This window comes from Nesoenas mayeri (genome assembly GCF_963082525.1).
Source record: "Nesoenas mayeri genome assembly, chromosome: 15".
Classification (NCBI taxonomy): Eukaryota; Metazoa; Chordata; class Aves; order Columbiformes; family Columbidae; genus Nesoenas; species Nesoenas mayeri.
The window spans coordinates 9,251,802-9,269,203 of NC_137559.1; the positions used below are offsets into that span (position 1 = coordinate 9,251,802).

General features: G+C 49.3%; 1 protein-coding gene across 1 annotated transcript in view; it reads right to left on the reverse strand.

Annotated features, from left to right (window-relative positions):
• CAPN15 (calpain 15) overlaps positions 1-17,402 on the reverse strand; it is a 58,138-nt gene that overhangs the window by 39,044 nt on the left and 1,692 nt on the right. The window contains 4 exon segments of the mRNA XM_080353854.1: positions 2,462-2,781; positions 10,271-10,311; positions 12,896-13,082; positions 13,174-13,573. Of these exon segments, the coding sequence (XP_080209980.1) occupies positions 2,462-2,637 (176 nt within the window). The 5' untranslated portion in view covers positions 2,638-2,781; positions 10,271-10,311; positions 12,896-13,082; positions 13,174-13,573.

Sequence of the window (17,402 nt, forward strand, 5' to 3'; positions counted from 1 at the left end):
CCTTCATGTCCATCTGTCTTCAGCAGACAGGGCACTCCAGACCACCAGCCTCACCCAGGCAACCGGAGACACTGCAGGCTCCTCGCAGCTTCTAACATCTTGAAAGCCAACCAGCAGTGATTTCTTCCCTTGTTCCCACCCCACTGTGAGGGAAGCCTTCCACAACTCCCCCACCAAGTACAGACCAAAGTCACTTGTGAAGTACTTGCAGGCCTGTTTTCCTGCCAAGGAAGGTCTGCGTTCATCCCCAAGGCACGAGACAGACCAAAGCAGGTTTGGCTCCGTGTCGCTCTAGAGCAGCCAAAGCGTTATCAGCTCTGAAGGCGGCCGCAGGCAGGGACAGGAAACCAGCAGGAAAAGCAAAGTCTATCCCAGAACTCCTGCCTGGCCTCAAATTGACTCCCCAGGACTCCACTTCCTTCCTGCACTACAGGACTCCAGAGACGAGAACATTCAGAGGCAGGGCTACATACCCTGACTTGTTCTATTGACTGACTTAATTTTTTAAAGGAATATATTTATCTGTTTCCCTCTGGAAACCAACCTTCTTCACCCAGCTCACCATGGGAACCGCAGATACTTTGATGCCTGATAGCCTGGCTGATCTCAGCAGGTCTTTCGAACCCACTTCCATAATCGCTGCCTAAAGCGGGTTCTTCCCATGCAATTCACCGCTCAGTGAATCATGGCCAGCGATTTTCCTGTATCCAGGAACCATGTGGCGCTTAGCCAGGCTGAGTTCTCTTCTCCCTTTAGCATGGGAAATACATAATTATCAGAAAAACCACTCCTGTCCTAACAGGACACTGGCTTTATCTGCGCTGAGACCAGCAGTTCCTGTTCTTGCCCCAACATTTGCTCCACCATGAAGGCTGGTTGTTCAGGAAATGTATTTCCATATGTCAAGATTTCATTTAGTTCCTCAAGATCCTCCAAGCTACAGACTTCAAATCATGATCAGTCACAGCTGGCAAACGTGAGACTGCAGAGACACAATCTTTTCAGTGCCCAGTGCCAGCTTTGCACTGGAAGCTCCTAAATTTCAGTGCTGGCTGTGCACAGGCATACCAGATATTCATCAGTGAGACGTTGACACCTTCCCCAACTTTTGCAAGGCAACAGAGGAAAAACCAGCAGTCTGGAAGAAATAATCCAGCAGGAAGAATCCAGGTCTGTCCACAGGATCCCTCTAAACTAGAGGGGACAAATCTAAACAGCACAGATCACTGACCAGAACTGTGGGTTAGGCACCCAGGTTGGTACACACAGCAACAGACGTTGGGAACTGCACAAAATAGCCTCTTTAAAGGCCTCTTGGGCATTGCTAGGAACTCAAGCCCATGACTGAGAGCGAAGACAACACCTAATTGGTTTCACACTGTTAGCAGCTCAACAAGGAAATCCAAGACAGAGCTACACAGGAGCAAAGCGTGACGGCGCTTGCCTCAGAGTATCCCAGAGTTGTGCACCAGGCACTGTGATCAGATTCTGGGACTCGCAGCAGCAGAAAGGCAAGAAAACGAGAACTACACAACAGATACTACGTGACCATCACAGCAAACGCCTCCAGTAGAAAGCCACAACAGCTCAGGGACGCTCAGAAGCAAGCAGCTATTCCTAAAAGACTGGCAGCTTCAGACTCAAGCAAGTACAAACACCCAACCAGGCTGGAATCTACACAAAGCAGGCGTTAGGCAAAGGCTCATATATTATTAGCACAAAACACAGCAGCCTCTGTAGCCAAGCCCCCGGGCAGAGGATTTTTAGATGCATCTGACATACCTCTCAACCTGTCAGGGATTGAATGCAGGACACCAGCCCTCCAACGTGAAGAAAAATTCCTCACTGCAAGTGGCTGACAGGGAAGGGGCAGGGGCAATGACTCAAAGACACATTTGAGGTGCTGATTTCATCAAGGAGGAATAGAAATTGGGGACTGGAAACACTGAGCTCTTTTCCAGAGTAATTCTGTTTTGCTGTGTTTCGTTCCCCTGGATCTGCTATTCAAGGCGCTTCAACTGCTTTTGCATGAAAACAGTTTCTCTTGCTCTTTTACTTTCAGAAATTCTTGCTACTTGTTGCCACCCAACCTGGAGGCACAGTCTTCCATCTGTGTAGTTGGGAGGTCAGAAAGGAGGCAGAACATGGCAAACTTGTTAAAAGAACTGAGGTCCCATTCCCAGGCAGCCACCTTCACAATTGAGGTGAGTGAGGAAGAGCTTGGATGAATCCTGCAAACTATTCTGCAGGAGACATCAGCAGCCCTGTAAAAAGGACACGGCTTGGCATCACTCAAATCAGTGGAAATTTGGCTCTAGCTTTCACGAGGAAATGAATTGAGCCTCTGAACGAAAGGACCTGTCACCCAATAGGATGCAAAGCAAATTATTTCCCAAACGCACCGCCCTGGATTCAAGCTGAGAGGTAAGCAAGTGAGCAGGATCCTTCCCCTCCTCCTTACCTTCGCACCCGGTGGTGTAAGTGCTGATGCTGCCGCGTTATAAGGGCACTTTCCCAAACGGGCCCACTGTGACTACTCCTATACCAGCTCACAGCTGGGTGCCCCGGGTAGGGCGCGCTAGCGAAGCCATGGTCCGACTCCGTCTCTGCGGCCAGCGATGAGGCAGAGCTCCCCATGGTTCCCCCCTACCCAGGCCACGCTGAGATTTATCCTAGGTTAGGTCCAAGCCAGTGGCACGGGCAGTTCGGGTGGAACAGGCGAGGCGCTGCGGCATGGGCTGCTGTAAAGATCCCAACAGACTGGAGAAAGGAAGGTCGGTTCTGATCAAGAGTTTAAAAAAAAAAAGAGAGAAAGGAGAAAAAAAAAAAAAAAAGGAAAGAAAGAGAGAGAAAGATAAGGTATGATTTAAGCAACAACCCTCAATTTTTAGAAGCCTATTACTGCATGCTCTGACCAGGATCCCCATCCCAGCGCTTACTGGGACAGGAAGGGCCATTTCACTGAATACAGCTTTTGCTGCCTGGAGATGGGGGTACGGGGGCTGTTAGAAGAGGCTCTCCCCAGTTAAGTGCCAGCGGTTCCAGGCTCAGGGCAGCAGCCCAGCTAAGGGAGAAAAGCCCAGCAGAAAGCCCTCGCCAACGCGGTTATGAGGCAGAAAAGGGGAGAAGCAAGTCTCAGAGCCCAAACCAGCAGCCCTTGAGAATCACACACACAAGAGGTTATTCTGAAAGCTCCGAGCTCTGACTGGCACACCAGGTTTTTAGTTACCTCCGCTACAACGAGTACAATTTGATGGCTTGTACACAGCAAGGAGATTTTATTTTTCCTGTATGTAAGATAAATTATCCCTCTTTTCCTGTTCCCCACTAACACCACCGTAAGGCTGAAAATGGGCAGGCTAGGTATCTGCACAACATTTTCTGTGATGATTTCACACAGTGCAATGAAATACTTCCTTTTGGCTGATGCCAGTTTTTAGCTGATAATGAGCATTCACCTACCCACAGAAGAAGGTTTGGGGATTTGACTGTTCTTCCTTTTCTCCCTCTCTCTTTCCTACTTTTTAGAACTTATTCTTTGAGCATCCACACAGATGAACCACAGAAATGTTTTGTGACCTCTAGTATTCAAAGAAGTTTAAACATACAGGTCTCTCCTTAAAGGAAAAAGGCACAGCAATCTGGATGTGCATCAGGAGGAATGGATCAAGGGAACATTTAACAGAACAAAAAAGAAGAAACAAGGAAGAAGAAAAAAATTAGCACAGCTGAGCTTATTCAATTACCCACCAGGATTTATAGAGATGAATGAACTGTAGAAAGACCTTTCCGAAGAAACTACTTTGTGCAGTAAAAAGGCTGAAACAAAGACTCCTAAAATACAGTTTTTCAATCCCAGGATTGTTCTAAGGGATCAAGAAGGGCCTTGAGAGATAACAGACTCTCGAATGCAGCAGCTCAAGGAGCAGGTGCAGTTTTGCTACGAGCTAAATACCTTAATGTGCCGGCATTAGGCCATTAGCTGGAGAATGTTAACTGCTCGGTCATGGTCTCTTCTCCCTAACTTGCAAAGACTGGACTAACAAAATAGAAACAAAAAAGCCCCAAACCTCCATTTTCCCCTCCCTCAATTTTCTAATTTTAATCAGTCTGCCTAATTGCTGTGCATCAGCCAACACATCTCCACTCACTGCATCCTGCTACCTGCCCAATAGCAAGATTTCACTGATTTTTGCAGGTCCAGCCAAAACAGATCCCTGGCACTTCCCCTCTCATTTCCTGCTATTCAAGCAGTTAATTTGTAACAAATCTGATTTTCTGGCTAAATGACAGAGACGCTAAGTGAAGGAAAGAGTATTTCCAAGTATCACCAGCTCAAGCCTAACTGGAGATAGCAGCTGTCTCACACCTAAGGTGTCTCTGGCTTTTCTGCTGCATCCCTCAGCAGCTCCCGCCAGCTCCCGCAGCCGCGCTGCACAGCGGCAGCAAAGCCGTGGAGGATGCAACTAAGAGAAGGTCGGGCTCTCACCTCAAGACCTGGTTTCTACCACGATAAAGTAAATAAAGGCAAGAAGGTTAGAAACACAGGCCCATGCAGTTACTGCAGGCTGAGCGAAACAGAAGGCAGGATGCTCAGTCAGTTAATAACCCTTTTCACCTCCTCGAGCAGAGCTACTGCTAAATAAAGCAATTCCACAGGCTGGTTCGCGAGCGCTTCCTCAAGCTGGAAAAGCAGAACCTTTTGCTTCCTCCTCCTACACACGGAAACGCCAGTTTTAGCTCACCACAACAGGCGAGAGACATGCCTGCTGCCCGCATTACTGCTGGTTCCCAACGTGTTGCTCGTGTCTTGGCCCGTCCTCCTCTGCCAGGTCTGCACCAGGGGGTCTGAGCCCACAGCTCAACGCAAACACTCTGTGGGGACAGGAGAGGCTGGCACCGCTGCTTTAAAGCGGTGCAGTAAAATCCCACGGTGGGTGAAGCTGGGGAGAGGAAAGGATCTATAAATAGGTGGAGGATAACCCAGCTAATTCGTATTGATCTCCAGGACTGTCTGGTCTAAGTGGGCTGCTTGGCTGTGAGCGCTGCGTGAAATCGGATTTCTTCAGGCAGAGCAGTAAATCCTTTTCTTCAGGGTCACCCCTCACACCAGGTGAGAGCAGCCAATGAATGATATTTAGGGGGAATGTTGGCCCAAGGAGGGGAGAGGATGAACCTGTTTGAAAACAGGAGGAGCAGCAGAATTATAGCTCAATGCAAAGCACGTGCGTGCTCGTCATGCTGAGCCAGAAAACGCCTTTGGCCAACACTAAGCAAATGAAGAGCCTGCAAGAAGTAAAGGTGAGAATGAAAACTACACTCTAGCAAGAGAAGAGGTCATTTAAAGAAGGCTACAAAGAAGAAAGCCTCTCTGGAAGCACTCAGCCCTATTTTTGAGGAACTTCTCCCAGTGAGCAGGGAGATGCCCCAGGAGATGCCCTGCAGACACATCACCTGTGCTGAACAGGGGAAGCTTCCGTCTGGACAGGGAGCAAACTGCCAAAGGCTCCTCTGCCTTGGTACGGAGGAGCAGGATTTTCCTCCTAATTAATAAAGCACTGCTTCCACCTATCTAATCAGGAGAGGAAGCAACAATGTGAACAGATTGAAGTGTCTTGAGAAGGGTGGATCTCACTCATGGAAATTAACAGTTAAGCATCTTAGCGAGATGCTGAGTTTGGATTTTGTTTTTTTTGCCCCTCGCAGCTGCAATAATTACCGGGCTTCAACTGACACTGTGTAACTGTTCCCAAAATATTGCTTTCAAAATAAAAGCAGATTTGATCTTTCCACCTCCAAACCACTCACACCCACCTACCCTGATCTGCTGTACATGAGACAGACCCTTCCACAAACGGCCCCACCAGCAGGCGGCACTTACAGCAAGCTCAGGACGGCAAAGCTTTCCCATGGAGGTTCCTCCTGCTATCAGGACAGCAGTGCAGTCACCTGGATGCTTCCAGACAAACCCTGTTCCTCACCACAAGCCAGCACCATTGACCCCTTAGTCCCAGCTCTTCTGTCACACCACTCCAAGCCAAACGAGCAGGAAGGGTGCGGATCAGAGTCTGCCCAACCCCCTTTCCTTCCCTCAGGCTCCTTTGGAGGTTTTGGCTCAGAAGACAGTAACGAAAAAAATGAAAACAAAACAAAAAAAGGAACCAGCCCACATGTTTCAAGCTATCTAGGAAGCGGCAGGACCAACTCTTCCTAGGATCCTCCTAGGACCAGCTGCGAGCTCTTCCCTTCGGCACACAGCAGAAAGAGACCGATGTCCCTGGAGCTGCTCCAGCCCACTGAGTATCCATCAAGGCAAACTGACCCCAGGTGGTCCCATGTACAGAAGCTCCCTCCTTGTGATGGGACATCCCCCACACTCCTTTTCTTATTAATTTATTCATCCATGCAGCACAAGCCAGCTCAGCTCCTACTTGAGTTTTCCAACCTCTTTTGCTTCTCAGCCTTGAGACTCAGGGATCAGACTTGGTCACTTCATCAGTTCCTCCATTCCTCCAACCAATCAATAAGTCAGCTCCGAGCTACTCTCTTGCTTCAGGGAAGATGCAGGAATGAAAACACAACCACTCCGTGCACCAGAGAGCTCTTGATCAAGGTGCCAGGCCAGCAGCTGGCCCAGGAGAAGGCATACCACGTATCAGAGGGAAAAACATCCCTCAAAGCTGTGCCCAGAGGAAGCCACACAGCAGGAGACTTTCTTCTAGGATTGAAGCTGCAAGTACCAGTTCTTCTCTTCCCTCTGCTGTGTGAACTCTCCTGCCTGGGTGCTAAGACAGGCTGGGACCTGGTACCATCCTCAACATAAAGAAGGAGCTCTCTGCTCTCACTCCCATGCAACCTGTTGCTTGCACAGAGAAACATGGGTTCCTGAAGAGCTTTGAATGTCAAGTCTCCAACACAGCCCTGGCAGGAGCAGCTTCCTCTCTGGAGACTGCAGGACATAACTCACACATCCTAAACACAAAGTAGATCAGGGGCACAGAGGTGCAGCTGGAGGAGCTGAGCTGCCTTGGGGCATCAAGCTGGAGGAAATCACTTCATGTGTCATGAAGACATGGGCCTCCAATGATGTCACCGCCATATATATAGGAGATCTCCCCACCTACCATCAAAGTAGGTACGTGCTCACAGGGTCCAGGATAGGCAGGGCACTGTGTGCAGGGACGGGTGAGGCACACAGCACGAGACATGACAGTGTAAGGAGGTTCTAAAGTCACAGAGGAGGTCAGGCACAGGACAACTGAAAAAGGATGCAGGGTGGAGGCCTAATGGTGTGCCATGCCAGCCAAGCAAGGAAAAGAAGCTCAAGCATTTGTGTGCGCAGCAACTGATACACAGCTGGGCTCCCAGCTCCACCGGGCAGGGTGGCAGAACCCGCGGATGTGCAAAGCCAGGTACCGGCACCAAGCAGAGCACGACTTGTAGTCACCAGGCTGAGACAATCCTGATAAAAGAAGTAACCCCAGGGAAAAAAGCATGAAAAATCTCTCTTTTTCAACAAGGCAGGGAGGAAAGAGCAGACGAACAAGAGATCCACCTCAGACAGATGCAGGACAGATTGAAAGCCAAGAAGCTAAACAGCGACTCAATAAGAGCTCTATGGCTCAAGTGCAGCAAGAACTCCAGTGACCACCCACAAGACCCATCATGCAAAGCGGACAAGCAGGTGTCTTGCACAAAGTTGGTGTCTTGGTGACCAGAAACAAAGTTTTGCTACTCTTCTGTCCTGTCCTCACCTGCCAAACCAGCACGACAAGGCAGCCCAAGTGCTGCAGTCTTGGCAGGAAATAAAGGTGTCAGCAAGTTCCAGTTCCTTGCAAAGCTTCTGGCAGGGAGGGTGGGAAGGTACCACCAAGGACAGGCTGAGGCAGAGGTGTAACAGGAAGGATGGGCCAGCAGCTGGCACCCTCAGCTGCGATGTGGGAGCCTTTTCAGCCCTCGTGCTCCACCACAGAGCTTCCCGTGTGACCCGGGGAACCGTCCCGTGACTCAGAAAGCGCTGCCTTGCCTCCCAGGGCCACGAAGTGTTCACAATCACAAGGCACTAGGATGACAGGCAGTGTGCAAGCGCTGCAAATGGGAGGACAGGGAAATGGAGAGAAGGGCAAAACTTACCCACCCAAATGTTTGATATGGGGCAGCAGGGCTGAGAGAAGAGGGGCGACTCAGATGTTCTGGCCTTAGAGGAAATCTGGGGGACTGGAAGCTGCAAATGAGCTATTTTCCAAATCATGGTGAGAAACAAGATTGGTGTGCTACTTACACAGAGATATCATTGGATGAAATTAGCTGCCTGGAAACAGTTTTCCAGATGGGCTCTTAATGAGGTAACAAGATAATTTAACCTGGAGCCCTAGACCATCACACGACAGGACCTCACACTTCATGCTATGCTTTAGCAAAGTCCAGAACAGCAGCACATCCTTCTGGCCACGGACATTAACATGCAAAGGCAAGCTTGAGAATCTTTACCTTCTTCCAGCTGCCTTGAAACTGGTTCTGGCCCAACTTTAACACAGAAGAAACTCATACACAGCAGCTGAGTTGGGCTGAGCTGCACTTAATGCCCAGCACTGACTCTTCATAAGTGTGCAGGCAGAGGAAGAGGTGTCCAAAGCCTGAAGCGAAAGATTGATAGGAAAAGTAGATTTATTGTAGAGCCAACTTAGCCACAAAGCAACTACCATCAAAGTCTGAAAAAAGTTTTCTCTTTTCCTTTGCACAGGACACTGTAAACCAGCGAAGGATTATCCAGTGAGCTACTGGAAATCTATCACGGTCACTTTGAGAGAGTGATTTGAAAGGGCAATCAGCATCTTAATTACAAGCTACAGGGAGAAAAAGAGGGAGAAGCAGTGGACAGGAAGTTTTCTTCAAAATAAGGGTTAACTTCAAAACCTGTCTCCATTGACAACTGAAGAGCAGGAAGGTCCTTTTCTGAACCAGCATGAAAATGGCAACAAATGCATTGCGTACACACTTAAACAAAAAACAAAAACAACACAACCAAATCTCCAAAACCCTAGTGCTCTATTAAGTCAATTAACATCGCTTCAATAAAGTGTAATGAGCCACTTGCATCCTCCAGTTTACTAGCCAGTTGGGGCTGACTTTTGAGTGCAGTGTTAACAAAAGCCTGTGTGGGCTGGCAGGGTTCCCCTCATTAGCAACATCTCGGTAATGCCACAGAAACACAGACAAGAGGAAGAAACAAAACAAGACAAGCCACAGCATCCCATCTTGGGAAGCTTTACCAGCCGATCTAATTTCCAGATCTTTTCCTCCCTGTATTTATAATCCTCGTAGCAGAGTTCTGTCATCCTACTCAGCCCACAGACTGCCCCAGCTACAAAACACACCAGGCTGAAAAACCACCTCAACAGACTGCCTGCTGAGAGTGGCTGCATTATAAAAACAGGAAGCTGTTACTTGCCTGCTACCAATATGCTATAGATTTAATGGGAAGTAGCATAAGCAGGGAGGCTTTGCAGGAAGAACAGACACACAGGACTCTTGCCAGGAAAAAATGCATCGAGTAACACATGTGCTCTTAGTTTCCTCTTTTTTTCGGAAAGGTTTAAGTACACTCTGGGTAACCCAGTAGCAATGAAACGTTTCTTTCCCCTTTCTCACTTGCAGCAGAGTGTTGATTGGTAAACAGCAGATCTTCCTGTCTGAGGCTGTGCCAGCCTGTGCAGAACAGAACTGTTGTTATTGCACATTCACAGCTAGAGATAAACATGAATAAGAGCTACGAGTAAGAGGCAGGCACTGGTTCTTTAGTACATTGCTTTATCAGGTTCACCTTGATTCGACTGTTTCTGACAAGATCTCTCCCTCCTGAAGGGGCAAGATGGCACAAGTAGCAAGGACAAGCATTAAAAGAGAAGACAAAAGTGACAGTAGCGCAAAAAGTGCTCTTCTGTATTCGCTAACATTCCCAGACTATCCAGATCAGAACCCCATCTGCATTTAAAACACTCAAAAGCACAACACAGAAATAAACGGGCCCAGCAAAACCAATCTCCCAAAAAGCAGCAAAGGAAAAACAAAGTAGTTTCCAAGATATTTCCAGGACAAATCTGCATTGAGAACCATGGCTGGTGCAGGACATAAAGGTTATAGCAAACCAGGGAAAGAAAAAAAATTTGCAAGTCATCTCTCATCTGCAAGATGACACTCTGCAATGGCACAAGTACAATAAACGAGCCCAGGAAAGCTGGAGGCTGGAAGTCAGAGGAGGGTTTCTAACCTTTCAAAGAGCAGATCTCTGGACTGGCTGCTCCAGAAGCACTGGGGGAAAAGCACAGAGTTAGTTCCAACAATGAGCTCCCGGACAAGTTCACGACCTGCATGAGCTGACTGTCTTCAGCAGCAGGGAACTGGACCTGATGACCCACCAAGTTCCTCCCCATCACTCAGCAAGCTGAATTCACAGAGAGCCACAGGTGTCCCGGCATAACACAAACACAAGGTCATACCCAAAAGGACGCCAGGGATATCTTCAGATCATGCTAAGCTGAAAGATAAGCAGCCGAAGAGCTGGTCACTGCAGAAGGAAGGGGAAAAGAGTTGCAGCAAGAAGCAGAGTCTCACAGCCAGCAAAAGCCCAGGACACAGACTTTGAAAGTGAAGTCCCAGAGACAGGAGGTGGAGCAGATGTCCCCTGAGCACACTGTTCCCAGACACTCCAGCCATAGCTTTAATTCTAACACAGATTAGACAGACCGTAAATATATAATTTGTCCAAGCCATGTCCAGCTGCATCCCTCACAAGACACAGCTCCCAGACTTCACCACACCACCCTGCTCAAAGCCGCAAGGGCGGTGGTACCTGAGTGCCTCCTTCTGCCATTTGTATGCAGTTTGGACTTTCCCAGCTTCAGCTGGACACCATGTCCCAATTTCCAACCAAACGCCCTAGATTTAAACCACCACATATCTGGCTGTGCCTCAGGCAAGCACAGAGGTAGGACACACCTGACAGACAACAGTGGCATTTGGCATTTCCATCAGAAATAACCAAGAGACAAATGCATAAGAATCACTGAGAACTGTACAAGAAGCTGCTGTCATCTCTGCAAGGACAAGGAACATAGGACAGAGACAGAGAAACACAGAGGGGGCAAGAAGACAGTTCCTCTTGCAGCACAGCTCAGTGTGATAACCTAATGGAGAACATCTCATCACTGCTCAGCCCTCTCCACCTCCAAATTACACTCGTGCTCTGTCCTGGGCCATTCTGAAAAACACATGAATCCTTTTGCATACTGATGTTGTACCCATGCCATTATTGCTCTTAGGAAATCATTTCATAACTGAAATTATATGAGTAGAATCACACCTGGTACAACTGAAGTGACAGAGATGTAACAGTGCCCCACACCACTACAATACTCCCCTTTTCTCACCGCAGTAGCTACACTAGCTTACTGTCTGTCACAAGCGGCTCCTCTTCAGCTACACCAATACAGCTGAAACTGTGGGATGTGTTCAATTACACGACGCCTTAAGCAATATTTGCCCATGAGAGCAGTTATTTGAACAAATATAATGATCACATGAGGAAACTGCTGTACTCTAAGATGAAAGAGCTGAAACATAACGCAGATGCTTTGAGTAAAAAGCTGCTTTTGCTACAGTAAACCCAGCCCTAACGAGCCATCCAGCACGCCTCCCCACACAGCGATGGAGCTGGCCTCTTAACCAAGACCAGTTGGCTGCATGCTGAACTCCCATTAATCCAACCAGGCAGATGCAGAGGAGATCACATTACAGGAGTCACTCTCAAATGCTTTCCAAGACATATCCAGTTGCCTCAGCCTCGTGTGGGACTGCAGACCACCAACCTTCCCTCCACCAGGCTCTGCTTGCTGAAGCACCCGGCATGGAAAGGTCAGGCAACGGGAACAAGGGCTTTGCACAACTGCAATAGCATTCACAACACACCCTAAGGCTGCATCAAAAGTGATCCAAGAGCAGGAATGTTACTTCATCCCTCCCACAGCTGAGGACTAGCCAGGGCACAGATCTCAGCCAACACCTGCTTGGTGACAGTCACCACCCAAAGGCCAAAGTGCTCATGGTCTGGCTTCACATACCACAAACTGCAAGAGATTCCTGCAGACCTTCTGCTGAAGCTGGACACCAAACTCACATGGAGACTCCAGCTTGCTCATAAACATCCAGGCAGACCAGATCAGCCAACACGCAGCACACTAGTGTGCATTCAATTGATCCAAAGACCTGGCTGGGATAAGACCACATCAGCCTGGCTCATTTGAGCGCTAGGACACCACCATCAGACACTCTTCTGCAGTGGAAATCACAAGCGTATCATGAAGGTACAGGCTCAGAGCAGCTTCCCACCACCTCGTCCTGCCCCTGCAGAGCAAGCTCTGAATCACCAGGCTGAGAGCAGCCCAGCCACAGCAGGTACATCACACTCACCTCTCTGCCCCAGTCCTGGGCTGGGAACTGCTATGGCGCTGTGATTATTGCAAGCAAAGCAATGCAGAGTTTCACAGATTAATGTATTTCCTTGCCCTCGCACTGCCTCAAACACACCCTGGGACCGTCATGCAGTTTCCACAGTTATAGACTGTGAGGTCCTGGAAAACTCCACATTTTCCGTTCCACTCTTACAGTTTCTTCTTTGCTATGAGAAAACCAGGGGACACCACTGTCCCCACCCATAAGAGCACATGGCCTTCACACAGACAGCAAGGGAAACACTCAAAGAAGAAATAAAAAACAAGACAAGAACGAGAGGCATGGAAGACAAGAAGCAGAGTAACCGTGCCTAAAAACCAGAAAAGGTCTTTTCCTTTCAGGTACTCGCAGCCCAGAGCCAACCACAGTCAGAAAAGCCTCTCACCCAGCACAGTTTCTGCTCTGCAGGTCCGATGCCCGGTTGGTGTGAAGTCAGCCTGGTGTCCCTGGAACCAAACGGCTGCTGTTGGCACCCGCTGAGCGGCCCGGCTGGAGGAGCATGCTAGACGGTCTCTGCGCAGAGCCGCTGGCCGCACACCAAGCCTGCTAGAAGGAGCGGGGGCTGCACCAGGCTGGTGAACAGAGAGGACAGAAATGCACATAAGAATCAACAGCTGCTGAGACTCCAGGCCTATCAGCATTGCACTAGCAGATGGAACCAACCTCACATTTTAGGCCACTCAATCAGCATCCACTCGAATAACAGCTCTCAGAAGGCTCTGTGCTTCCCGCGGCATCCGGCTGGCGACAGGCTGGAGCGCAATCCCACCTGGAGACAGGAACTGGTCTGCTTTTAGGTCCACTTGGACTCTTCACTCGTGGTTTCAGGACCTTTCGCGGTGACTTCACAGTTCTATTCCCACCACTGGCCTTACTCTCTCTGACGGCGGCTGCTGCTTAGCATTCTGGTGAGAGCTGTCGTCGTACCAGGTAACACAACACCTCAGGAGCACAGCAGGATCTTAACGAGAAGGATTCTGGACAGCTCTCAACAATTAGCAACAGGGCACAATCTCCCAAGGGGTCTGTTGTGAACGCACGGATGTCTGGAGGGGCACACTGCCTGAATGTTCAAATACAGAAACAGATGTTAATTACTCTGCATGGCCAGGACATCATTAGTGGTTACATCTACTGGAAATTCAAAAGTACAAATTCCTCTGATTATGTCAAATGTGCCCATCGCACCCCCAGAAGACACAACATTTGAATGCTTGCCTCCGTAAACCTCCCTCCCCCAAGACATTCCCCCTTCCCACTTCATATTCTGTGTTCTCAAAACAATCTATTTTAATGAAATTCACACATTGTGAAAGTGCTGTCTCCTTTGCAATGGACTTTTATCAGATGGAGGCAACAAGAACCCTTGTCCATAGCTGTTTGGTTCACCACACTCTCTCACCTTCTCTATTTTAGATTGAGGATGGAGCAAAAAAGCAAATAAGGATTGAGCCAGAACATGATCACCGACCGTCTTTAGGAGCCTGGCAGAAGCACGCAAGATCAACGGACCCAGTTCTGCCCCCACCACCTTGCCCGCCCTCCCCACAGCCACACCATGAGGTGCAGCGTGATGCCCCTGGGGTAAGTTATGGTGAATTCACAAAGACCTTTTCTCTTCCAGTGCTCTGCACCACTGAGATTTCCAGGCAGTGAGGAAAAGGTGAGCTATGATGAACGCCTGGACTTGTGCTGCTAATGGAATCAAACCGGCAAATGGAGAATGTTTTGGAGAGGGCAAGAGACACCACTCAGGGATCGGTAAAAAGTAAATAAGGGACTGATGAAGGTTCAAAAGGACAACCCTGATCCTTTTAGCCCAAGGTTCTGTACAGCACTGGTTACACAGGGAGCTCCAGGCCCACAGCATCTCCACAGCACTCAGTCGAGTTGCTCCTGCCCCCTGCAAAGGCTTAAGGCTCACGAGGAGAGCTAGTGAGAGCGAGACAAACACCAGAGGATGGAGCACCCCACAACGCCTACATCAGCCTACATGACACTACGTCATTTTTCTTGTAGGAGACACATTCACATACGCATGAGCCAGGAAGAGAAACCGCTTAACACCCAGCAGCTTAAAATAAAGCCTTTTGGCTGTGCTGAAATTCCAATGATTGCCTGAGCTCTGCCCGCTGGTCAGAGTCTGACAGGCAGGCGACTGATACAGACAAGTTGGAGAGCAAGACCTTGAGCACATCAGTGCTGCAGCCTCTCCAGAGGGCAGGGCTGCCAGGGTAGGAGGACACAGCCCAGCACACAGAGGCCCTCGTGCCATGTTCCCACTTCCACGGACCGGCACAAATGCGGGGGAGTTAACTGGTTGCTCAGCAAAGCTGCCTGCGAGTCAGCTTCTTTGCAAACCTTTTTGTTACAGGAGCAGAAGGACCTTCTGCTGTCAGAAGAACACAACCCAAGCTGGGAAGCTGTCTGTGATATCTACAGTAAAGCAAAATCATCTGGGCTGGCGCCGGGAACAAGATGCAAAAGGGCAAACTTCAGTGCTGCAGGAAGAGCCACATTGGCAATGCAGCTGGGCGATATCACTGGAGCGGGGGTGCGACAGCTTTCTGTAAGGTCTTGGTCTCATGTTACCAAAGCCAATGTGTATTGATAACCCTGCAGCTTTGGAAGGGGCTGGCAATCCCAGGAGTGAGGTGAGATGCCAGCTTGGCCTCCCTGACACAGAGCAATTGTCACCCTCCGGGAATGCTGACACTGTTCAGGCCCACAGCATTTAGTGAGCGCCCTGGCTTGTTACAAAAGGGGCTGCATTGCAGGAACAGAAAAGCTATTTCCTTTTTTTTCTTTTTCTTTTTTTCTTTTTTTTTTTTTGTGAAAACATATTAGAGTTTACACTATTGGCAAAGTACACAGGCATGCATTTGTAGAGGAACAGAGATATGGTTCCAATACTGTTTTTAATGTGCAAGCCTAAAGACTCAGCTTCAGTTTTTAGAAATCAAATTTGATCATCTCAAGCTGGCAAAAATAGCCCCACGTTCCCTCAAGTTATTTTCTTTTCAAATAGGCAGGGTACAGCACAATAGGAAATATCAGCAGTTATGTACTCAACCTCCAGAAACCCAAAGGGCCAATTCTAGCAACCCACGGCAGCTTTCCAGTCCTCACTGATCTATTTGCAAGAGTTAGACTGAAAAGCATGCTGCCCCCAAGCCATTCAGCAAACTCCACGTCCGGCTAATTACATCAATATAAATGTATTATCTTGGCTGTCAAACATCAGCTGCCTGAACAGGACAATGCTCTGCAATATAAATGCAGGAAAACAATTGCTCTTTCTGCTGGTGACACATTTCTTTGGATCTTATTTCCTTTCCAGGGCTCTCCTTTCTCCCTTCTGCCCAGGCACTAGGGCAGCAGCATTTTTTCCAGAGCAAGAGGAAATGCCACACAAAAACCCTCCACATCCTTTAAGCGACCGAACATGAGAAATTTTGGGAACACCACTGGCATTTCCTATCAGCCAACCTGAGAGCCACCAACACGGCGGGGAAGGGAGCTGTGAAGGCAAGAGTTAAATGTTTTTCATGTGCAGGCAAGAGCCCTTCTGCCTCCCTTGCCTTCCTCAGCTGCCTTTGCTAAATACAAGGCAGACGACAACACTCCAAATAGTAACGGGAGTGCAGCAGACATTCAGTAGTAGCCTGTTCCTCCCTGCCCAGCTTGGTGACAGTGGCCTGGAGGGGGCTGTGTGCCAGGCAGGGCCCAACAGCCACCAGCACAGCTGAGGCAAACGCAGGCAGATCCCGGAGGCTTGTGGGGAGCAGGCACACAGCACATCTCGCTCTCAAGAGTGGGATTATGATGGAAAATGAGGAGGAAGCCACTGACTCACCTGTCCCACCCGCATAAGCAGCTTTCCCAAGGCTGCACTGCGTATGACCTTTCTCAGAGGCCCAGGTCCCAGCAAATCTGCTGTTCACCGTGCACTAGAACAGAGCCATCTTGGCAGGACATGGGCTCACATGCACGCTTTCCACATCAGCCTCCTCTCTCCCAGCCCCTGGGTCTGACCACAGGCAGCCACAGCCCATCGCTCCAGCCTTGACCTGCTTCAAAAAGACTCTCACTCAGAAATGCACAGGATCTGTTCCTTCCCGGGGCACTCTGCTCGCAAAAGGGTCAGTAGGAACCCAGCAACGAACAAAAGCCTGGTTTCAGATGGAGCAGGAAGATGAGAGGAAATAAGCTTTTCTGCCACTTGCATCTCAGCTTGGAGCAGGTGACGTCCCCATCAGTGGAAATCAGCACAGGCGTGTCCACGGGCCCAGGGACAGGCCGGGTGTCTCTCAAGGTCTCATGTGCAACCACTACAACCTGACAAACTCCCGCAAAACCTCCGGGGTGGATGGAAGTGTATTTTCCACATGATAAAGCCAATTGCTCTCAGCTGCAAAGCAGTGGTATCCAGAGCAAAGATACAGGGTGCCCCATGGACAGCCCGGGAGAGCAGCAGGGTAACCTGGGTACCCCACGAGGGGATCCAGCCCCCACACAGGGTTACCCAGCCCTTCTGCTACAGTGAGGCAGCTCCAAGTCTGGGCAGGACGCCCAGTCTTTTTTATGTGCAACTTTAGCAGTTTTGGTTTGTTTTTCAATATTTGCTCCGATTCAAAAGACACTGTGCCTGGCCCATGCCTGGGGTTCCCTTACGCACTAAGTCATCGGGCTGCAGGAGGCTGTTTTCTTTCCTGCCAAAGCAACGTGGCTCAGCAAACACAGCAAGTCACTTCAAACCTTCAAAGGCCTCTCTAGCCCTCCAACCCCACCCGGGGAGGGGAGTAATGTTGGGTCTTGCCTTCTGTATTCAACTGGTAAAGCCTTGGACACAAACAGAAGCTGATGCAACTTTAAGCTAGTTAATAGTATCC